This window comes from Penaeus japonicus, unplaced genomic scaffold, assembly GCF_977035675.1.
Source record: "Penaeus japonicus unplaced genomic scaffold, GWHDUDI00000001_assembly GWHDUDI00000026, whole genome shotgun sequence".
Taxonomy (NCBI): Eukaryota; Metazoa; Arthropoda; class Malacostraca; order Decapoda; family Penaeidae; genus Penaeus; species Penaeus japonicus.
In genome coordinates this window covers 21,681,872-21,706,871 of record NW_028234428.1, presented here as the reverse complement: position 1 = coordinate 21,706,871, position 25,000 = coordinate 21,681,872, and the positions used below count along the sequence as shown (strand labels likewise).

At 39.0% G+C, this 25,000-nt stretch overlaps 1 protein-coding gene across 13 annotated transcripts in view; it reads left to right on the top strand.

The window, feature by feature from the left end:
* LOC122258855 (uncharacterized) overlaps positions 1-25,000 on the top strand; it is an 84,118-nt gene that overhangs the window by 27,937 nt on the left and 31,181 nt on the right. For 11 of the 13 annotated variants that reach the window (XM_086552114.1, XM_086552104.1, XM_086552103.1 and 8 more), the window contains exons 2-18: positions 1,143-1,206; positions 2,758-3,603; positions 7,177-7,332; positions 11,657-11,767; positions 13,072-13,228; positions 13,855-13,982; positions 14,368-14,524; positions 15,122-15,216; positions 15,600-15,715; positions 16,362-16,524; positions 16,874-16,995; positions 17,695-17,854; positions 18,415-18,600; positions 19,046-19,465; positions 22,198-22,314; positions 22,920-23,090; positions 23,446-23,533. In XM_086552114.1, coding sequence (XP_086408240.1) covers positions 1,143-1,206; positions 2,758-3,603; positions 7,177-7,332; positions 11,657-11,767; positions 13,072-13,228; positions 13,855-13,982; positions 14,368-14,524; positions 15,122-15,216; positions 15,600-15,715; positions 16,362-16,524; positions 16,874-16,995; positions 17,695-17,854; positions 18,415-18,600; positions 19,046-19,465; positions 22,198-22,314; positions 22,920-23,090; positions 23,446-23,533 — 3,257 coding nt within the window. The remainder of the gene's footprint in view (positions 1-1,142; positions 1,207-2,757; positions 3,604-7,176; positions 7,333-11,656; positions 11,768-13,071; positions 13,229-13,854; positions 13,983-14,367; positions 14,525-15,121; positions 15,217-15,599; positions 15,716-16,361; positions 16,525-16,873; positions 16,996-17,694; positions 17,855-18,414; positions 18,601-19,045; positions 19,466-22,197; positions 22,315-22,919; positions 23,091-23,445; positions 23,534-25,000) is intronic. The other 2 variants (XM_086552105.1, XM_086552113.1) reach the window with 2 other exon arrangements.

Below are 25,000 nucleotides of genomic sequence, written 5' to 3'. Positions count from 1 at the left end.
AGGAATAGAAGAGAAATGAAGAGGAGAGAAAAAGGGGGGAGATGAGTGAGAAAAGACAAGAGAAGAAGAGAGATAAAGGAGAGAAAAAGTTAATAGGCAGACAGGTGTAATGAGAAGAAAAAGGGGAGACTGAAGCAATACCAAGAGGTGTTTAAGTCGGTCATGGAAGCGAAGAGACAAGCTACAAGAAGGGGGAGGGGGAGGGGGTGAACGGCATAGGCCGGTGATTTTGAGGTTTTCGGCAAGGCAACACCCCTTTAAGAGATGAAGCGACAGATGGGGAATGGAATGTGGAAAGACGAAGACATCCTTAGGTTTCGACAGCCGGTTGACGTCATGGTGAAGAGACTTTCATTTCTTTTCGAAATTCGAAATTTGATAAATAACGGTTTTAACTTTTTTTTTTTTCTTTGCCTTTCGAAAAATAAGTCCTTGTTGCTCTAGAAGGGGGGAAGACTAACGGATTGAAAGCATATCCTTTACTGCAAGATCACTGAGACGATTTTGAGTCGCGCTTGATCGGGTAGAAGGGTAGGTGGGGGAGGGGGGTGGAGAGAGAAGATGGAGGGGGGGGGGATCGTAATAGTGAAAATAGAAAGAGAAAAACAGCTTCATTTGTCTACTTATGTGTCGAACAGACGGCATATCTTACGCAAAACTGAAAAGGGTGGGAAAAGTGTGTAAATAATCTGTACCTCGATTTTTTTCTTCTCTGGTCTGCTGGTTGCACAGCCTACATTTAAACTGTGAATTATTGATGTATTTTCCTTTCTCTCTTTCGCCATTTCACCATTTTGTTCAGCTAGATGTAATTTCACTTGGCTCTTCATTATGGAGATAATTAGTGCCGTAATAAAAAGGTGGCCTTTAGATGTAAGAGTTTAAAATCACGACTTAATTATACCGGTTACAATTGATAATAATAACTAATTATATTCACCAATTACATCATCAAGGTATTTCAGTTTCTCTCGTAAATGTAATACTCCTATAAAGAATCATATTTTTGTATTTAATCATATTTTGCGGTAATATTGAAAACTTACATGAAAATGAATGTACTGTGATTATACTAACATTCACGACGATAGAATGACATATTAATGAAGGATCTTCAGACTAATGCTGATTTATTTCCACAGATGTCGGGTTTGGCGCCAGTGATGGTGGTGGTAACGCTGGCTGTTCTGCCCAGTTTGAGTTCGGGTGAGTTTTGGCACTCCTTGTTGGCACTCTTGTATTATCTATCTATTGTCTTTGTATGATCTACTTTCAAGTCTATTACTCCATCCGAAATAGGGATTTCTTGTTCAGGTGACCCTATTCCCAGGTTAGAAAAAAATTATATTGACAAAAAACAAAATAAATAACATTGAAAAAATTGTGTATCCTTAGAAGCTGGACTAAATGTACATTTCACTGTACAATTCCTGGAATGATACTGACAGTGACAAATGGTAGCTTTTTTGTCACTCATTCTAACCTTATGGTATAGGAGTCTTGCACCTTGAAGATGTTTTGTGAAGCTGAAACACTGAAACTGCGTCTCCTTGAAACTAGGCCAAGTCTATACTTCACTGTACAATCTCTGCAATGTTAATGACAGTGACAAATAGTAGTTTTTTTCTTGTCACTAACCTCAACCATTTTAATCGTATGGTATAGGAACACTGAAGATTTTCTGTGATGGTGACAGTCCCTGATACAGCTCGAGTTTCTATGCTTTGCGATTTTCTTATTTATTTTAGGTATTTATTTCCATTTTCTTTGGGTGGTGTCTCTTCGATTGATTTTTGTCAGGCATTGATTTTCTTCTTTTTCATATATCATTTCTTAAATCTCATCTTTTCTTCTTATTTTTTTCTTTTTCTTTCCGTCTCATTTCCCCCTATTTCCGTCCTTCTTTTTTCTTTTTCTTTTACCCCCCAATTTTTTTTTCCCCTTTTCCCCCAAATTTTCTAATGTTCTTTTCTCACAAACTTTCTCAATTTCTTCCTTTCCCCCAAAAAAATTGATCAATTTCCCCCTTTTTCTCCTCAAATTCTGTCAATTTCCCTCCCTCCCCAATCTATTCCATTTAAAGTACTCCTTCATCCTCAAACATCGCCCCCCTCCCTCCTCTATCTCGCACCCCGCTACCCCCTCCCTCTCCACCTCGACCGCCCCTTCACCCCCACTCCCCATCCACCTTCTTTCTCTCCTTCGCGCATTTAACTAGAGCGTTTCCAGTTTCTAGAATCGAGACTCTCTAGACAGCGAAGTGGGAGAATCACCTGCTTTCACTCCCCTGTCAATCATCCATTGCTACGGCTGTCAATCGCGGTAATGCATGTCTCATTACGTGACTGGTGTTACGTGATTCCATGATAGGCCTTTGTCATTGTCTGTTTCATGATGAATGTGTTCGTATGATGATTTTGTCTCATTGATCTGATTCGTGGTGTTGGTTACGACTTTGATGGAGGATATCATGGTAGATTATGGTAGAAACTCGTAAGATTTCGTTGCTTTCTTTTATATTCTATTATGATATTCATAATCGATGTTGTTCATGTGTTTATGTGTCTATTTTAACCTTTGTAAGTTATTCTAACGTATCTTTATCTCCTTCTTGGTGATGGTGCTTCACTGACAACCGTACTTACGACGGTGCATGTGTGACGGTGATATGACACTGTGGTGATGGTTGATATGAAATGGTGATGGTATTGTGGCGTCCGCGATGGTTGCCTTTTTTCCCCCCGAGGGACATGACAGCATCGAAGTCAGAGGCGGAAGCGGAGATGGACCGGAAAATGAGTCCTCAGAAAGAGGCCCCGGTACAAGGCTCCCCGACCGCTGCCACGTCGCCGAGCTCGGTTGGACACGGCGGTGACATCTCCAGCCTTGACATCTTGACGTCGCTGTCACCGTTGGAGGAGGAGACTATCGGGCCGGTGGTCAGGGACGCCAATCTTTTCCCTGAGGGACTTCCCGAAGTGGATCAAGGCGCAGGAGGGAAAGGGAGAGCAGAAGGAGCAAGAAGAGACGGTGGAGAGGCAGAGGGAAGGAGAGGTGGAGCAGCAGAAAGAGTTAGAGAAGGAGAAAGAGAAGGAGAAGGAGAAAAAGGAGAGGGGAAAAAAGGAGAAGGAGAGGGGGAAAAAGGAGAAGGAGTAGGAGAAGGGAAAAGAGAAGGAGAAGGAGAAACGAAAGTAGAAGGAGAAGGAGAAGGGAAAAGGTGGGAAGGAGAAGGAAAAATAAGAGGAACCCGTAGACCATCGCAAGACCCTACAGTCCAAACAAAGGAGGAAAACCCACCCACAAGAACACCGCCGACGCCCATGCCAACCCCAACAGCGAGGCCAGCAGAAGGGAGAGACGCCCCCCAACGGCCCTCAAAGAACCCCAAAGAAAGGGCCGTCAGCTTAGACGAAGAAGGTCACGTCCCGGGGATTCCCAAGGACTTCGTGGTGTTCCAGGCACACTCTCCTCGTCTGGAGTACCTGCAGGAGGCACGTCAGAGCCAAAGGGAAACGGAACCTGAGGTCGTGGATATGTTTCCTCAGGAGAATGGCCAGGAGGGGGAGGACCTCTCGGCCGCTGGGAGGATGTTCCTTCGCTGGGGTAAGGGGGCTCTCGGCGTCATGCTCTCGGTCTCGTGGTGAATTTTGGCTTTCGGTTTGTTTATTGTTGATATCGTTATCACTGTTATTATTTTTTTCATTAGTAGTATTGTCATCATTATTATTATTATTATTATCATTAATACTATTGTTATTTTTATTATTGTTAATATTATTATTATTATTATTATTATTATTATCATTATTATTTTTTATTAGTATTATCATTATCATTATCATTATTGTCACTATTATCATTATTTTTATCATTGCAATTATTCTCATTATTATAATTATTATCATCATTATTATCAATATCATCATCATTATCACCATTGCTGTTGTTTTTATTATGGCCATGAATTTCTCCGTATTTTTGTTATTATCATTATTGTTGCTATCATTACTGTTGATAGTTTCAAGACGAAAGCAAAAATTCACCGAGATTGACGAAAAAAGGAATACTTTTGAGAAAACATTGGCTGATGTTGCATGGAATCCTGAATTTTTCGAACATCGCTTGGGAAAAAGATGTTGCACTGCATGACTGACTTGCAATATACTTTCAAAGACCTTGGGCGAGCTGTTGCTGTTGACTGTTGTTGTTGTCTTTGCGATGGTAATATCTTTGTCTTGTCTCTCTCTTTCTCTCTGTATGTCTATCTCTCTATCTATATATCTCTCTCTCCATCTCTCCATGTTTCTCTGTTTCTCCCTTCCTCTCTCCTTCTCTCTCTCTTCCTTTCTCTTTATCTCTCTCTCTCTCTCTCTCTCCGTCTCTCTCTCTCTCTCTCTCACTCTCTCCTCTATATTTCTCTCACCTTCAACGCTTTTTTTGAAAACTGGCCTTTATATTTTTTCGACGCATTTGTTTGCATGATATTTTTGCATGATACATATTTTTTGCATGATGCACATTTTCCCTCCTTTTCTCATTTCTTTATTCTGAGATTAATCCTATTCGCATCTGTTTTTCTTTACATCCTATCGGGAATTCTCCCTTTCCAACATTCACACAAAAAAACTCTCTGACTCACTGTCCGAATAACAAATAACCCATCTTTATCGGAACCACAAATCACGCGATATAAAAGACGCTCTTAAAATCCTGGGCGTTGATTGGTGGAACGGGAAATAGGCGGGGCTTATCATCCTCCTTTTTCAACCAATCAGCGCCGCCCACGTCCTCTTGAGCACAAGGTCGTTATTGTCGTACGAACCAGATTATTAATTTGGATTAAATATATTGCTGTAATTAAATCGTGAATATTTAATGAGTTAATGAGGAGTATCGAGGAATGGCCCCGTTGTTGATTAATTAGGCAGAACTTGGATATAATAAGAGAAACGAGATAGATAGGTAGATAGATAGATAGATAAATAGATAGAGAGTAAGTGAAAGAGAGAGAGAGAGAGAGAGAGAGAGAGAGAGAGAGAGAGAGAGGGAGAGAGAGGCAAAGAAAGAAAGAAAGAGACAGGTAAAGAGAGAGAATGCGTAAATGGATAGATAGGGAGACAGATAAACAGAGGGGTAGGTTGTCGATATAGAGATAGAGAAAGATAAACAGATGGATAAGTAGATAGATGGTAAATGGAAAGATAATTAGATAGATAGACCGGGAGATGAATAAATAATTAGAATCAATAGTCATACAGATAGATACATGGACAGATAGAGAATTAGATAGACAGATAGATATATTTTATTGATGAGTAAATATATAAAAAGTAAAAAAGAATAGGAAAAACGAAAATAAGATGAAAAGAAAGGTAGAATGAGAGAAAAAAGTTTGACAATATATAAATAAGAAGAAAGGAAGAAGATAGGAGGAAATGAAGAAACGAGAAAATTAAAGATTTAGATAAAACGAGAGTGAGAGGAAGCAAAAAAAGAAGAAAAAAAATGGTTTTGTTTTATTCACTAAATTCGCTTTTTTGTTTCGATCTTTATATGTTTCTTGTTTTCTTGTTCTTATTATTATCATCCTTTGCCTTGTCAATATGATTCTTTGTTTGTCTTTCGTTATAATCTTGATATCTTTCTTTTCACTGGTTTTCGTTTGTCATTTTGTTTTGTTTCGTATGAACACCTCTTTTTTGTTTTCTTGGTAATTATTGCAACGTTTATCTAAGTAATTTTTTTGTTGCGTAGACAAAGAAACATCATTGTTTTGATGTTTGGCTACATATTATGCGTGTTATTTTTTTTTGTTTTATTGTCTTATTTGTTTTGTGTTATCATTTTTTTTCTAATACATTTTCCTTTGTTGGCACCATTACGTATGTTAGATGTAGTTGTGAATTTTATCATATTAATTAAGTATCTGTCTGCATATATGGACTGTTCTATTACAGTATCATGTTACTTTATGTTTTAAACATACATACACACATATGTATATATGCATATATATATATATATATATATATATATATATATATATATATATATATATATATATATATATATATATATATATATATATATATATATATATATATATATATATATATATATATATATATATATATATATACACTTATTTGCATATGTACATGCATATAGGATATTCATACCATCATATAATCTCATTATCCCATATTTTTACTTTCATCATTATCATCATCATGAAAATCTTGTATTTATCCTACATATTGTCATCAATCATTCAACATAACATACAGCACTTCAGATATTAAAATTATAAAAAAAGAAAAGAAAAGAAGAAGAAGAAAAAAAAACGACATTGCAAATAACTAGCCTAACCTACTGTATCACTTCTGGTTAATCATTTCTAATTATCCGGTCATTAAACTCACCGCCTCCTCATTAAAATCACCGGCCTAATGGATATATAATTACACTTAATTTCACTTACCTCATTTTCCTTGGATACTTCTTGGGTCTTAAACTACTCATAATTTTTATTTCCTCATGAATGCTAAAATAAAACTTGTCTTCCTTTCTCCTTGCGGCCTAAAAAACTCACAATATCTAATTTTCCTCATTAATCATACAGTGTTCACTCACCTCCCTTGCCTCATAAATCGTAACTAACTCACAATCTAACATGATTCCACCCCTCCCCCCATTAATTATCTCCACCTCGGAATCTTCTTTTCCCTCATGATTCTTTCCCCCACCTCATAATCTCAGATATCCCACGAATTCTCCCACACCTCACAATCACCCTCATGAATTTTCCCCCAAACTCCCCCAAATGATCTCACTTCTCTTCCGAATCTCAACCCAACTCTACTAAGACACCAACCTCTCCCCACCCAACTTCCTCACAACCTCACAACCACCTCATTCCCTCTCCTTTTCCTCCTCCTCACAGTGAGTCCAGTGCTTCGGCTCATGAGTTCTCCTCAACTCACGCTCACCCTCACTCATTCTCACCCAACTCACAATCACCCTCACCAATACTCCCCCACCTCACAACCACCTCCTTAACGACCCCCCCCCCCACCCACCCACCCTCCCACCAACCCACACACCAACCCAAAACCTCCTCACAACCAACCTCACAACTAACTCACTCCTCTCTCCTCCTCCTCCTCTTCCTCACAGCCCAGTGCTTCGGCGGGACAATCACCATGGAGAAGACAGTCGGCGTTGATTTCAATGAGAACTCACAACCTCTGCTGGCCAAGCAAGATGCAGCCGTGACGAGCGAGTGCACGAGCATTTGCAAGGGGACGCCCGGGTGTGATGCTTTCACTATTGGTAAGTTGCGCGTATGTTTTGTGTGGGGTTGTTTTTTTTTTTTTTTTTGGTTGTTGTTGTTATTGTTATAGTTTATTGTATTTTTGATAGTATTGTTATTGTCGTTATCATTATTGTTATGGTTATTTGTATTGTTATTATTATATATTTTCTTTATCGTTATTATTGTTATTATTATTATTATTATTATCGTCATTACCTTAATGGTTATTTAGTAACATTTATGAAAGATGACGATATTAATGATGATAGTGATAGAAATATTAACGATGATGGCGATAATAATAACAATAATGATGATGATTAATATCATGATTCTCATTAGTATTAACAGTATCAATGGAGTGTTATCAGTCAAAATGAGAGAGTATCATTTAAGTGGAAAAAAAGAGTTTGTTTTTAGTGTGATTAATGATAAAGAGGTTTAAAAGAGTAGAATGAATGTGAATGAATGGAAATTATGAGTTTGTATGAGCAAAATGAATAAGGTGATAAAATCACCAAGAAATTTCGCTTTATTGTTCAATAAAAAGTATTAAGGGTCTTCAGAAAGCATGAAGTCTTTTCAGTTTTACCTTTTTGCATCAAGAAAAAGAGTGAAAGAATGAAAGAAACAAGGAAGAAGAGAAGGTAATCACTTTTAAAAAATGAAATCAGAAGAGCGCCATTAGAGTGACGAATTCCCGCGTCTTACAAAAACGGAAACCGGATTACGAATTCAACTTACAAAAACGCGGAAGGAAGTGGGAGGAGTCACTTTCCCTCTCCTTTCAGAAGGATAAGAGCTTAAAAACTGTTTCCTTTTTTTAATGATTTTTCCTAAATGTAAGTGATAAGGGTGGACAGGAGAGATACGCGTAACACAAGGTCGTTATTAAGGTTATTCTGCGATGGAGCCTTTGAAGTAAACGTCGGTCGCATGTGGCAAGAAATTTGTTACCATTTGTTTTTCCAAAAAGGATTTACATTTAGTATTTGCTTTAAGGTTAAACACATCCATGTCGAAAATGATATTAATCGATGAAAAAAGAGAGAAAAAAAAAAGAAAAAGAAAAAAAAATATATATATATTTATATAGATATTTGAATACAAAGATACTATCTAATTTCATGTTATAAAAATAGCCCTTAAGTAAATAGAAGAAAAAGCATATAAAAATTACAATAAACAAAAAAATGAACATCTTGTATAGAAAGTACATGTGTATGTGTGTGTGAAGGGAGAAGGGGGGGGGGAGAATAAAAGTAATGAGACGTAGATGGCAGCACTAAATCACAGCGTTTTTAAAACTCTCTATTTTTGACAATCTCGAAGTAAATAATATCAGGATATTTTTTTCTGCTATTTTACAAATTGTTTATTTCGTCTTTTGCTATAGAAATGAGAAAGAGATACCCTTGGCCTAATAACATTTACATCACCGTGGCTGTTAAGAAAAAAAATAAAAAAATAGTGATACAATATGGCGGACAAAGACATTCCTTCTAAAGAAAATCGCAAACATATCCAAATAAATACAAACAACAATGAATCAATCACAACGAATCAAACTGATAACGCAAGAACGCACTAAATTACACTTTCTACCTACACCGTAACGACGTATTTTACATAGATACGTTTCTGTAGCTACGCTTGTTGCTTTTTCGAACGCCCAAATGTTTACCAGCCATGACCAAACCGAAGCCGGAGGTGCGACTGGCCTTGCGGACGCGCTCCATTGGCTCTGTTTCATCCCCGCCCAAAACCATGGTATTTAGAGACAATAGTTATAGTGTCTGTCATGGTAATGGCGTAGATAAGACTTGTGATGCTGCATTTTATTGATCTATATATTTCTGAGCATCTTTCTGTATTTCTTTCTTTTATCTGGTTTTGTGTTTATCTTGTTTGCGTTCAGACTGACGAAAATTGAACGCGTTCCGAGAGCTGGAAAATGACCTACGAAAGATGCGTAATCCACGTGATAAAAAATGTATATATACTGTATATCTCACTTCAATCAGTATTTCTCACCGTATATACCGATTTTTATAAGGTTTTCCACGCCAAAAAAATCGAATTACTGGAAGCGCTCACACATAGAATGATGTAATTTAGAAATAGTACAAGGCATGAGGCCCGTATCCCCTCAGTGGACCCTATTCATGTTTTCTCATCAGGCGCTGTAATAAAACGAGGGTTATGATATCTATACAAAATCACTATGATATCCATACAGAAAAGAAGAGCCAGTCATGTATTTCGCTCTATAATTTTGTTGTTTAGCAAGTGTAACGATGTTGCGGATGCTGTTATTAAAAGCAATGGCGTGGAATGGCACTCGGAATACGGAGATAATGGGCTTATCGCTATCGTCAAGTAGCCTTGAGTGTCTGTTAGTGCACGGCTTGTAAGCAAAATGCTATGCTAATTCAGACAGCACGGCAATTCACCTTGATTTGGATGTACACACGCGAGCGCGCGTGCGAGCACACACATACACGCACGCGCGCGCATACATATTTAACTATTGACACACAGGCGCGTGCACACACAAACACACACACACACACACACATTCACACATACAGTTATACACAAACATACAGTTATACACACACATACACAAATATATATATACATATGCCTATACCTACACATACACTTACACCTACACAAACACACACACACACACACTCACTCCCCCACACATACACGGACACAAACACATGCGTATACCCGCACAAATAAATAAACAAGGAGACATATAGAAACAAAGATAAAGAGAGAAAGATTAAGGAGGGGGTCTTTCCCTCCCCCCTCCACCACCCCTCCAAGCCCGCGTTCGAATCCCTGCTCAGACACGGCCGAATAACCCCTGCGAAGCCCCGCCCGACTCTGGCTTCCGCTACGAAAGTTGAGTCAAGGATCCCGGATGAAAACATGTATTTTTTGTTTTTGTTTTTTTATTTCAAATATGGTTAGTGCTTTTTTAACTTTTTTGTGTTCTTATATGGTCATTTTTAGAAGTAAATTGGTGTGTACCTTGCTAATCTACTGAGCTGTTATTAAGTTAGAATTTCCGAAATATTCATAATTCTCGCTTGGATGGATTTCATACGATTGAGAGACAGTTTTAGGAAGTGATTGACAGATGATGGATGTTTATGCATACGTGATTAAAAGAGAGAGAGAGAGAGAGAGAGAGAGAGAGAGAGAAATAGATAGATAGAGAAATAGAGATAGATAGGTAGAAAGAGAGAGAGAGAGAGAGAGAGAGAGATAAAGAGAAAGAGGGAGAATATATTGAGATAGATAGATTAAGAAAGAAAGAGAAAGATAGAGAGAGAGAGAAGCAGATAGAAAAAAACAGACAGACAAGGAGAGACACACATACAAAGGAAGATTAGGTGAAAAACATAAAAGGAACAGATAAACAAAAACAAAACTCAAATGAAAGAGAAAATAAAAGACGATACCCAAATCATCTTAATTAACCTACATGGTGTAAAATCGAGGTTGCCGTTACCCAACAGTTAATTAGAACCGTAACTGAGTCACGCAAACTTAAAAAAAGAAGAAAAAAACACCAAGGTCGCTCGCTTCCCGCCATTCCCCCCGCACCGTAATTTTGGCGGGAAAAAACACGAGGGATGACACGTATAAAACATCTTCTTTTACTTCCTGCTCTTCCCCTAAATCAAATTATGGTAAATTTTACTCTCGTAAATCAACTACCGTTATTTCGGAAGCTTGATGTATATTTCATCCAGGGATTTTTGTGTAATATGCATATATTTTTTCAAATACAGGAAATGAACCATTATATGATTTTATATACGTTCAGCATAAAAAATGAAAGTCTATTAAAGATATGAAGTAATACTTTATAAATTTACCACGTGCACTGATTCGAAAATTCACTTGTATGCTCGAAACAATTGCTATTACCGAAATGTGGTGTTTGTGTCCTAAGAGTGCTGTTGATTTGTGTGGATAGCTTTGACCAAACCCTATATGGAAATGTTAGTTTCTTAAAAGGGAACGCAAGAGGAAAGAAAGTTATCCATATGTATATATACATACATACATACACACACACACATACATATATATATATATATATATATATATATATATATATATATATATATATATATATATATATATATATATGTATATGTATATATGTGTGTGTGTGTTTGTGTGTATGTGTGTGTGTGTGTGTGTGTGTGTGTGCAAACCGAAAAAATACACAAACACACACATACAAAGAAATAAACTACCCCCCCCACACACACGTATTGCAAACCACTAATCCCTTTCCTCCTCCCCCGCCAGACTACAGCACCTCAAGTTGCAAATCCTACGACAGGACTTCGAAGGACAGGCGCCGTTCGCTCATTCCTAAGCAAGGATTCAACTTCTTCGAGAAAGTTTGTCTTCGAGGAGGTGAGATATACATATATATATATATATATATAAATATATATATATATATATATATATATATATATATATATATATATATATATATAAATATGTATATTTATATTTATATATATTTTTTCCTTTTTTTTCTTTTTTTTTGGCATTTGTTTTTTTTGGCATATTTTCTTGTGATATATTTGTGTTTATTATATATAGTTTCTCGTCTGTGGAAGCTGGGAAAAGTACATATTTGTAGTCAAGGACAAGTGTGTTTAAGTACACATATATAGATAGATATACAGATATGTACATAGGTAGATATGTAGACAAGTAGATAGATAACCAAATGCACGAAAAAATCTACCACTATCTTTCTTTTTCTTTCATCAAACCAAAGCGAAATAGTAGATCGATAAGTCTCTAAGTCCGACTATTTTGATCAACCTTCTCAATCTTCTCCCAACAATCCCTTTATCTCTTCCAATCAACCACATTACCACATTCCAGTTAATCCATTCCCGTTATGATCATTCCTATCAATCCAGGTGGCTTTATCTATTCGATTACCTCACCTCATCTCTCCCCAGTAATGGCAGTTAACCCATTCCTATTATTATTATCATTCTTATCATTCCAGGTATCTCATTCCTATCAATTTCTTCAGCAGTTCCTATTTTTTTTCTCCGTTATATGGTACAAATTACCCACGCCATTATCAGGAACCAAATAATACATTTCGGTTAATCACATCATCAACTCTATCCCCACTCTTCCTATATATAGTTTTTCTCCTACCAATTTCAATTAAGCATATCGCCGATTTATATCAATTTCAATTACGACAGCCTATGCTTTCTCTCTACCCCATTCCAAATATTCCTGTCAATCCATGTCACGTTATTACCAGTTCCTTCTTAACCTTTCAGTCTCTACTCAATATTCCAGTATTCCAATTTTTTTTTCAATTCATCCTTTTTCATTAATTGCATCACCATTTCTTACCCGACCATACCAATTAACTTCTAAGTAACCTATTAGAAAAAAAACAATATTGTCGGTTCATCCCTATTCATTCCAATTAATCTCCTCGACCCAATTAACTCATTCCAATCAACCTCGCCCATACCAATTAATCAGTTCAATTAACCCCTATTTTTGCTTACTCCCCACCCATTCCCGCTATTCAAATGAAAGCCATTCCTATGAATCACTTCACCAACCCCCTCCCCCCCTCCACACACACACACACAACCCACGCCAATTAACACATACCAATTAACCCACGCCAACTAACCACCCCCTCCTCTCCCTTCCCCCCTCCCCAGTGGACTACAATCAGCTGTGCGGCCAAGAGAGACTCTGGGCCTTTGAGCGTGTGATGGATGCCTATCTGGATGGTTTTGATAACAAGACCATCCCCAATGTTGATAGCAGGGCTGATTGCATGAAGTTCTGCTTGGTTGAGACGTCGTTCACGTGCAGGTATGTTGATTTGGTTATTTGGTTGTTTGCTTGTTGGGTATTTTTTGGGGGGCGGTTATTTTGGGTTGTTAGATTTTTTTTATTTTTTTATTTTTTTTTGGGGGGGCGATTTGGTTCGGTTTATTAGATCTGGGAATTTGTTGAATACGTAATCAAGTTATAGATAAGATGATGAATAAGATTAATAAAAAAAGAAACAAATGAAATAGATAAATAAGATAAGTAAATGAAATGAAATAAGATTAGATAAATACAATAAATGAAAAAAAATAAGATGGATAGAATATTTACAAGAAAAATGACAACAAAAATAAACAGAATTTAAAAAATAATCAAATTAAATGGGTAAAATAAATCAAATGAAATAAGCAAAGCAAATCAAAGAAATCAAACAAACAAGTAAAATAAAGGAACGGGAAAAAATATAAACAGATAAATAAATAACAACCTATTTACAAATATCAAATAACTTTAATAGCAACCATCAAATAACTTAATAACAAATAACTTTAATAACAACCATCAAATAACTTCAATAACAAATAACTTTAATGACAAATAACTTTAATAACAACCCCCACCCAAAGAAACCCATGACCTACTCTCTCTCTCTCTCTTCCTCCCAGATCCGCCGACTACGACAGCATCCGGAAGTTGTGTCAGCTGAGCAAGGAAGACCGAAGGACGCGCCCCACTGACTTCATCTCCGTGCCAGGATCTGCCATCGACTACTTGGAGAACCAGTGTGTCAGACGTGAGTTATTGCTCTGTCTTTGTTTGGATTTGTTTTTGTGAGTTGTTTGGTTTTGGTTTATCTTAGTGAGTCGGATTATTTTGGTTTTATTGATGTCATTTGTAATGATTATTGTTATTTTATAGGTCGTTATTGTAATTTGTTTTGTTCTTTTTTTTGTTATGATGTTTGATCTTTGGATGTCTTTTTGGTTATTTTTTTCTATTCATATTAAACTGGATTTACTTTAAGTGCTGAAGTTTTCTATTTTGCATCTACATCTTAATAATTTTCAAAGATTACAGTTAGTCCATACCAAGATACGTGTTTTTTTTTTGTTTTATTCCCAATTCTATAATTTTCACTCTTCCTATACTTACTAACCTACCATCCCCCCTTCCCCCAGCGCTCCCCGACTGCCGCTACGATGTCCAGAATGACGTCATGGTGATCTCGATGGACTCCCTGGAATTCGCCAACATTCAGAACGACTGCCAGAGCCTCTGTGATAAGACGCGGTTCATGACGTGTCGCTCTTATACGTTCGATGCCAGGGAAAAGAGGTGAGTGAGTGAGTCAGTGAGTGAGTGGTTGGTTGAGTGAGTGAGTGGTTGGTTGATTGAGTGAGTGGTTGATTGAATGAGTAAGTGAGTGAGTGGTTGATTGAGTAAGTGAGTGAGTGGTTGGTTGATTGAGTGAGTAAAAGCGTGAGTGCTTGGTTGATTAGATAAGTGAGTATTTGGGAGATTAATTGAGAGAGCGAGTAAAAACATAAGTGCTTGGTTGACTGAGTGAGTATTTGGGAGACTGACAGAGTGAGTAAGTGATTGGTTAATTGACGGAGTGATTGAAGGTATGAGTACAAGGTTTGATTGAGTGAGCGAGTGAGTAAAAGTGCGAGTGAGTGAGTGCTTGACTGATTGATTGTTCATGATTGACTGATTGAATAAATAAGGAGTAAGCGAATGTGTCGCTGATTCAGTGATTATTCGTGAGTGAGTGAGTGAATGTGTGAAAAAGTTGACATCTGAGGACTCCGTGCTTAGTGGTTTTAAGAAAGTTAGTGTTTCGAAAAAAAGAACAGAGAATAAATGTTGAAATATATCGATATATTATTATTATCATCTTTTGGATAACGGAATTTAATTTCTCTCTCACAGATGTTATCTCTCTGGTGATGATTCTGTGTCCCTCAATAAGACTGTTTTGCCCATCAAGACCGGCGTTGTGACTGGAGAGAAGCAGTGTACAGTCAGTAAGTAATTGTACACATGTACATATAGGCCTACCTACTTACGTGTACACACACACACACACACACACACACACACACACACACACACACACACACACACACACACACACACACACACACACACACACACACACTTACGCAATTGCAGACACATAAAGTTAAACACATACAGATACACTCGTATACATAACAAAAAGGCCGTCATTAATAAAACAATTATAGTATTTAAACGTAATCCATGATGGTAATACCAGTGAAATAAAATAAAGATGATTTCAGAATAAAGTAAAACGAAAATTACGTAAAGAGTAAGGTAATTGAAAAATAGGTCAAAACATATTGCTTAACCTCAAAGCCTCTAACCTGACCTTATTCCCCACCAGGTCAATGTGAACGCGACCAGGGCACGATCATTTACGAGAAAATCACAGGTCAGACTGTGAGGACAGCCAGAGAGTCACTCTACAATCTCGACAATTCTCCAGGAGGCATCTCAGAGGTCAGGCGAGGTCACCAGAAGCTATTATAGCCAAAGTCTAAATATACAGAGTCTGTCCACTTTTGACTCGAGTTTGAACAGAGTCGAGCGTGACGTCATGAGGTCCTTAAGAATATAAGTATTGTGTACTTATAGTTGATAAGGAAAGATATTTTTTTTTATTTCAGAAAATGATGAAATAATGAGGAAATTGTGGATAATGATAAGAAGATATTTATGTTTATAGAAAAAGAATAGCTTTCCATTTATCTATTTCCAATATCACTAATGACGTCACATGCAAGCCCTGTTTTCTTATGCGTGGACATACTTAGTACATTTAGCCTATAGGTATAATAGAATTAGTAGATTCATTTATTCATCAAAATATCTTATTTTACTCTTTTTTTTGTAAACCTGCTTCTTTATGACCATATATACAGAAGTATATGTATACGTACACTTTTATATAATGCAATTTTCCCGCTCTTATTAATCCGATCATCATAATGTCATATATACGAATATCCCACTTTTTATCCCCCTTCGACACCGATTTCCATTCATCAATCTATTTATCAATCAACCATTCATCCGTTTCCATTCATCCTCCTTTTCACACCTGCTAACTCTCTCCCTCCCCTCCCCTCCCCTCCCCACCCCTCAGAAATGCGCACGACAATGCATGGACGATTCGGGAGAGTGCCCAGCCTTTGCAGTCGACTACATCAACACGCGTTGCTTCAAACTCGACCGCAACACCCAAGGAAGAGTGCAAGACATCGTCGAATCTCCCGGAAAGAGTTTCTTTGAGAAGATCTGCGTCAGAGGTGAGAGGGTGTTGGCTTGTTCGTGTGTGTGTTTTTTTTTTGTGCTTCTGTGGGTGTGTTTTAGTTTTTTTTTTCGTTTATTATATATTGTGTTTTTTTTAGGGGGCGCGAGGTAGTCTTTTAGATTATTGACTATCTTTTGTTATTACTTCATTCTATTTTCTCTCCAGATTTATATATCATGTTATTGCTATCATTTCTTACCATTTTTATAATTCTACTTTTAGATTTCTGAACTTCAATTTGATAATTCATGGTCATATATACATTTTTTTCTCTTACCATGTTCTTGTTTCGTGTTCATCTCCCCTGTTCTGTATTTGTTCTCTCACGATCCGTGTTCTTGCAGCGACCTTGCCTCCCCAATGTCGCGGCAGCACGTGGCACTTCGAACGCGTGATTGGCAAGGAACTAAGAGGATTGGACGATCAGGTTTACAATCTCGTCCAGAGTCGTAGAGATTGCATCGAGGTGAGATCTGATTTTATTGATTTATTTTTTAATTGTCTTTTTTTTTTTTTCTTTTTCTTTTTTTGGGGGGTTGACTTATTATGATAGTGGGACTGGAGGGGAAGGAGGAAGGTTTTTAGGTAAAGAAGGAAAAAAGGAAGAAAGAGCGAGTAGGGGAATGAAGTCTGTAATCAAATAATTAAGAGGAATCTGATATAACGTTTATCTTTTTCTTTTCTGTTCTTTCTTTATTTTTCTTCTTCCCTTCCTTTCCTTCCCTTTATTAACAATACGATATTTCTTTCTCTTTCCTCCTTCTCTTGTTTCATCATCTTCCATTTCTTCCTTCTCTTCTTGTCACTCCTTCCATTTCGTCTGGGCTGGGTTGTGATTTCCTTTTTTATTTTCATCTCCTTATTCTCTTCTCCTCTTCAGTTTATTTTTTAAATGTATCATTACTAACTCTCTTATTCCACACAACTTATTTTATCTTCATCTTTCGTTCTTTTTCTTCTTCTTCCTCTTTCTCTAACTATCCAACTCTGATCCCTCCTCCTGCTCTTCATCCAAACACCTCCCCTTCCTTCTTCTCATTTCTAAAAAAGAAGAAAAAAGAAAAAAAAAAGAAAAAAGAAAAAAAAATATATCTAAACCATAAAAAACTAACCAACCTCTTGCCCCCCTCCCCGCCCCCCTCACCCCCATCCACTCCTCCTTCAGCGATGCCTTCAAGAGTCAGGCTTCGTCTGCCGGTCCGCCGAGTACGACCCCTCGAATCTCAGCTGTCGCTTGAGCAGGAGAGATCGCCGCTCATCTCCCTTGGACTTCGTGGATGCTGTGTCTCCCACGGTGGAGTACCTCGAGAACCAGTGCGTCCCGGGTGAGTGAATTGATGCTGGTGTTTGTTGTGATGATGATGGTGATGATGATGATGTGATGGTGAGGATGATGTTGATGGTGAGGTTGGAGATGGTGATGATAGTGAAGGTGATAGGGGTGTTTAATGATGATGATGGTGTGGTGTGATGGGGATGGGGATGATAGGATGATGGTAGTGTATGATGAAGATGATGGTGAGATTGAGATGATATTGAAGATGATGGTGGTATTTAATAATGATGATGGTGTGATGGGGATGGTGATTATGGTGAGGATGATGGTATGATGAATGGTGAGATTGAGATGATATTGGTATGATGAATGGTGAGTGAGATTGAAATGATAATGATGATGGTGTGATGGGGATGGTGATTATGGTGAGTATGATGGTATGATGAATGGTGATGATAGTGAGATTGAAATGATAGTGAGAGTGATGGTAGTGTAAGATGAAGATGATGGTGAGATTGAAATGATAGTGAGTATGATGGTCATATTTATAATGATGAACTTAACAGCCTAACCTGAATACAAACTTAACTCTCTCCCTCTCTCTCACAGTTGACGATACCTGCCCCTACCAACGCTCGGACAGTGCTTACCCTACGTACCTGGATGTCACTGTAGAGAATGTAGTGTCGGAGGTACAGTGCCAGAGAGAATGCACGAATTACCGGTCCTTCAACTGCCGTTCCCTTGCCTTCAGACCAACCGGATCTCAGTGCTTCCTGTCCGGCGATGATACAAGTAAGCGAATTTGCATTTTCTAGTTTGTTATCATTATTACTATTATTGTTTTATTGTTATTAGCATTGATATTGTTTTTTATCATTGTAATTATCATTACAGTTGTTATTATTATCGTTGTTGTTATCAATATTACTATTATTCTTGTTATTATCGTTGTTGTTATTATCATTATTACTATTATTCTTATTATCAGAATTACAATTATTTTTCTTGCTATTATCATAATTATCACTATTACTATTATCATTATTATTGCTCGGGCAGGGAAGAGGGTAGAAAGATGATCATGCTAATTGTTTGTTTGTGTATTTCTCTAAGTGCATGAATGCCTGTGCGACTGTACCGTATCATAGTAGCAATAATTAATATAATTAATAGTGTAATCGAAAAAAAAATAAATGAATAAATAGATTCTGAAAACCTTTTCTAACTTTGCTACTAGTTTCCGGAGGAGGTGAGGATGCAAAGCAGAACCGCCCTGGCACCATCTTCTTCGAGAGAGACTGCCTTGGCTCAGGAGGCGGCGGTGGAGGAGGAACTGGCGGCGGGGGAACTGGAGGCGGAGGAATCGGCGGAGGGGGTATTGGAGGCGGAGGAATCGGCGGTGGGGGAATCGGAGGCGGAGGCATTGGCGGTGGAGGAACTGGAGGCGGAGGAATCGGCGGAGGGGGCATTGGAGGCGGAGGAATTGGTGGAGGAGGTACTGGAGGCGGAGGAGGAATTGGCGGAGGCGGAATTGGCGGAGGCGGAATTGGCGGTGGAGGAACTGGAGGCGGAGGAATCGGCGGCGGTGGAATCGGTGGCGGTGGAATCGGCGGCGGAGGAAATGGAATCGGAGGAGGTAGTGGTGGTATCGGTGGAGGTAAGGAACACGTTTTCATTTCTACTCAATAGTTATTCTTTGATTGTATTTCATTGTTTTTAGACTTTAACTTTTATTGATGTTTTCTCGAGAACATTTTATTTTTCATCATTCACATGGACCTATTTCATTGTATTTGTCACAATTAGTTTGCAAAGACTTTTTATAGTGAATTTTTGAAGAAAGGAAAAAATATATACGTTGTTACTGCATAACGTTCTCAAATGACACAACCATTTACGATATATTTGAAAATTGCAAAAGCAGGAAAAAAGAAGACAAAACCAGGGACATTTCACGAGACATGAAGAACAAAACAAACAAACAAAATGACATGACAAATACGTCCTTCTGACTCCACTTAACAATTAAAACAAATAAACAGTAATTATTAAACAGGTCATATTTGCATACATCTCAATGTTTTAAAAATGTAGACATTTCCATATAAAAAACATTTTTTTCCACAGCATGTTAAAAGATATTTAAGATACACATTTTTTAATTAGGTTAGTAACCATGTTCATATATGATGATGATTATTATTTTAGTGCTACCTGTGACATGATTATCATAATGAAAATGATGTAATGATATTGATATTGAGATATCATTTCTGCAATAGTTTTGAAAGTAATAATGATATAATTAACGATGATATACACCTTTAAACCATGTAAATATAATGATGGGAATTGTGATCATAATGTTGATAACAGAAAAATATGATCAGATTTGCATTTAGATCAGGGTTTCGTGAACATAATTCTAGAAACTTGATAACCATGATTAAATAAAAACAAAATATAATTTCATAAAAAAAGTTGTAATTTCCCCCACAAAACAAAACACATAAGGGATATTGCAGCATATCCCAAGGGTCTGAGTAATTTGCTGCAGTCTACCCAGAAAACTCAGGTTGGAGCCGTTTTCTATGTTGACCCCCCCTCAAAACACTGCTTCCGTTACACTTTAAAAGCACCCTTGTGTACACTTTAGATAGATGGGCGTTTGTATTTTATGGATAATTGAGTAAAGTTTGATATGTTTATGTTTTTTTCTACTTGTTTATTTCCGCGCAAACTGTTTGTTTGATTCTCTCTCTCTCTCTCTCTCTCTCTCTCTCTCTCTCTCTCTCTCTCTCTCTCTCTCTCTCTCTCTCTCTCTCTCTCTCTCTCTCTTATATTTGTTAACTTAAATCTATCTCTTTATATCACTGAATCAATTTTTTCTCTCTTAACCTCTTTACATCGCTTGCTAAACTATTTAAAACATATTTCACCGCAAATGTTATGTAGCACATAAATAACTAAAATAAAATCCTTTAACGTTGAGAAGTCGATAATGGCCTGTCATTTTTTACAATCACATAAAATCCATAATCATTTCACCCCATACACACAAATACAAATATTGGCTTTGCTTTAGGCGACTTCTCAATTATAAAAATAATGATAACCATAACAAACTCTTCCTTGTTATGAGGAAGGGTTACGACATCAAAACATTTTCTTCCACACTGCACAATCTTCTCTAAATACCTGATATGTTTCGATAAATGATAAAATGATAATCACAAGACAAAAGAGAACCCTGTTATTATGACTTTGCATCTATTCTCTTTTTGTTCACACAGACAAAACGGACATTGGGTTTTCTTTCCGGTTGGTTTAATTTCTGTTTTTTTTTTCTTCTTTTCTTTCCCGTATTTTCTTTCTTCCCGTTTTCTATGGTTGTCTTCTGATCTATAGACGAAAGTAACGTATAGACATTTGAACTGGCGGCGTTTACGGCATCCAATCCCTCTGTTGGTGGCGGGGAGTGTGCTTGAAAAGGTATTCGACGACCCTTATATAAAGGATCGAGTAGCGTATCTTGTCCACAAAGTACTGAGTTGTTCACTTATACCGTGTGAGATTCACTTGTAATTTGGAATTTAAAGGAATACTAAAGTAAAACGACGATGTGGCGTTGATTCTTTTTTTATCTTCAGTAGTATAGAAAAGTGTGTTTTAGATCGTATTTAAAGTGTTAGATAATGTAGTTTGGTTGCAGACGAACGGAAATTATTGGAGAGATATGTTTGTTAGTGTATATAAAGCTTATCATATACTTAGTAAATGCTCTCCATTTTTTGGCTGTGAAGTACTTGTAGATTTGATACGTGATAATTACAAGAGTCTACGTTCCTCAAAGAAGTATTTGTTTTAAACTGGTGATGTGAAAAATAAGGAAGACGGAAAAGGGCCCAAAGATCTCAGTGCTATTTGACGGACGTAGTATCTCTGTCCCTCCCTTTTCCCCTCTCCCCCCTTCCCCCTCCCCTTTCGACCCACTTCCCCCTACTTTCCCCTCTTCTTCTTTCTCCCTTTCCCTCTCCACCTTCTTCCTCCTCCTCCTCCTCCTCTTCTCCAACTCCTCTACCCCATCCCCCTCCACCTCATCCCACCATTCCCCAACCCCTCCACCCCCTCCTACCCCATCCCTGCTCCACCCCATCCCACCACCCTCAACCCCTCCACCCCATCCTACCCCTATCCCCCCCTCCCCCCCTCCATCCCCATTCCCCTTCCACCCCCCTCCACCCCAACCCCTCCACCCCCATCCTCCCATCCCTCCTCCCCCCCCCATCCCCCTTCAAAGCACGTAGCCACTCCGTGCAGCACCTCCGCACAGCACAGACTAACGGCTCACTCCTGGGGGTTCTGGTCCGGTTTCTACCACACCTCCAGGCGACTTCTTGTTCCAAATAGATCGCTGCTCCCTCGGGGGTCTCACCTACGAGAAGATCACAGGGTACGAGCTCTCCGGGGTCAGGTCGGAGCTCCTGACGTCGAGTAGCACTCCAGGTAAGTTGCTGAAGGATGGTCTCGTTCGGTTTGGTTGGTTGGTTTGTCTGGTTATGTGTCTCTGTCTCTGTTTGTCTGTCTGGCTCTGTCTTCTCTTTCTCTGTCTGTCTGATTCTCTCTATATTCTATCTATATTTCTCTCTCCTATTCTTTATCTCTTATTTATCTTTTATCTTTTTCTTTATGTTTCTTTAGATTCTTCGACTTTCGTTATATAAAGAAATCACCTTCTTCTTCTTCTTCATCTCCGCCTTCTCCTTTCCTTCCTCTTTTTCGTATTTCCCGGTTCATTTTCATTTCCTTCTTCGTCCGACCTTTTTTTGTATTGTATTTTTCAAACATTTGATCATAAATATTACTGGGATATACTTGTTTAATTTCAATCAGATATTGATTCTAGATATTTTGCATTAAAATCTTCATTGTGATTACGAAACAAAAAACAACAAAAATTAAATAGAATAATAAAAAGTAAACAGTAAAAACATAATAAGTAAACAAATCATAGAAAAACAAAACAAAACAAAACAAAAAGACAATAATAATCATCCACAACCCTTCTCCCCCTTCCCTCCCCTCTCCCACTCTTCACCCCCCCCCCCCAGGCATCACCGCTGAGTGCGCCCGCCTCTGTGCCAACACGGAGAACTGCATGGCCTTCAACCTGGACTACAACAGAGTGGAGTGCTATTCCCTGGACACGCCGGCCTCGGACGCGCCCTCGAACCTCAGGACCTCCAGCGGCGTCGCTTACTTCGAGGGAGTGTGCTTGAGGAGTGAGTGGCTGCGGGTGTTCGTTTGGTGTAGACATATATATGAACTCGCGTGCACACACACACGTATACACGCACGCATACAAGCACACACACCCACACACACACACACACAAACACACACACACACACACACACACACAGTGTATGTATATATCTATTTATATAAATTATTCACCATACTGAAAAGTAAAGCACAAACAGACTAAACCGAAAACAAAAGAAACACAAGCACACACAAGGAAGAAACACACACACACATCATAAAACATTAAGACCCTTTAACCTGCATCCAAACAGACCAAAATCTGTACTAAGCCTGTCACTCTGACCTTCTGACCCTCTCTTGTGGCACCAGGTGGCGGTTGTGGCCTCCGCTGGACCTACGAGAGAGTGCCAAACTACGAGCTACGAGGCCAGGAGAGGGACACCTACAGTGGCATCAGGTTGGCTTGCGTTGGGGTTTCGTTTGCGGGGTTGGTTGTGGGGTTGGTGGGTGGTTTGTGTGTGTTTGAGAGGGTGAGTGAGAGTGAGAGTGAGAGTGTGTGAGAGTGAGAGCGAGAGCGAGAGAGAGAGTGAGAGTGAGAGTGAGAGTGAGAAAGTGAGAGTGAGAGTGAGAGAGTGAGAGTGTGTGAGACTGAGAGTGAGAGTTAGAGTTAGAGTTAGAGCGAGCGTGAGAGTGAGAGTGAGAGTGAGAGTGAGAGTGAGAGTTAGAGTTAGAGTTAGAGTTAGAGCTAGAGTTGGAGTTAGAGTTAAAGTGAGAGTGAGAGAGAGAGAGAGAGAGAGAGAGAGAGAGAGTGTGTGTGTGTGTGTGAGAGAGAGAGAGAGAGTGTGTGAGAGAGAGAGAGAGAGAGAGAGAGAGAGAGAGAGAGAGAGAGAGAGATGGACTAAGGTAAAAGAATAGACAGTTGAGCTAAGAGTGGAAACAGAAGTGGAAATCAAAGAGAACATCAAAATCAAAGTCAAAATATTAACATGATATACCTTGAATACCCCCACCTCTTCCCCCCCACCTTCAACATTCTTCTCCTTCTTCCTTTTTCTCCCTTTCATACCCTCCCCCCCCCCTCCGCTTCCCACTCCACTCTTCCTATCCTCCCTTTCCTTCTCCCATTTACCCATTCGTTATTCTATGACCCCCCTCTTCTTCCTCTATTTCCCTCTCTCTCTTTATCCATTTCCCCCATACTCCCCCCACCTTCACCTCCCCCTTACCACCCACACACCCCTACCCTACCCAGTTTCACTTCCCTTCCTTTACCAACATCCCCCATATCCCCCCATTTCACTTCCCCTTAACTACCTCCCCCGCTCCCCCATTTTCACTTCCCCTTAACCGCCCCCCTCCCCATTTTCACTTTCCCTGAACCGCTTCCCTCTCCCCCACTTTCTCTTCCCCTTAACCGCCCCCCTCCCCCATTTTCACTTTCCCTGAACCGCTTCCCTCTCCCCCACTTTCTCTTCCCCTTAACCGCCCCCCTCCCCCATTTTCACTTTCCCTGAACCGCTTCCCTCTCCCCCACTTTCTCTTCCCCTTAACCGCCTCCCTCCCCCATTTTCACTTCCCCTTAACTACCTCCCCCCTTCCCCATTTACACTTCCCCTTAACTACCTCCCCCCCTCCCCCAATTTCACTTCCCCTCCCCCATTTTCACTTTCCCTTAACCGCCCCCCTCCCCCATTTTCACTTTCCCTTAACCGCCCCCCTCCCCCATTTTCACTTTCCCTTAACCGCCCCCCTCCCCCATTTTCACTTTCCCTTAACCGCCCCCCTTCCCCATTTTCACTTAACTACCTCCCCCGCTCCCCCATTTTCACTTCCCCTTAACTACCTCCCCCCCTCCCCCAATTTCACTTCCCCTTCCTCATTTTCACTTTCCCTTAACCGCCCCCCCCTTCCCCATATCCGCCTC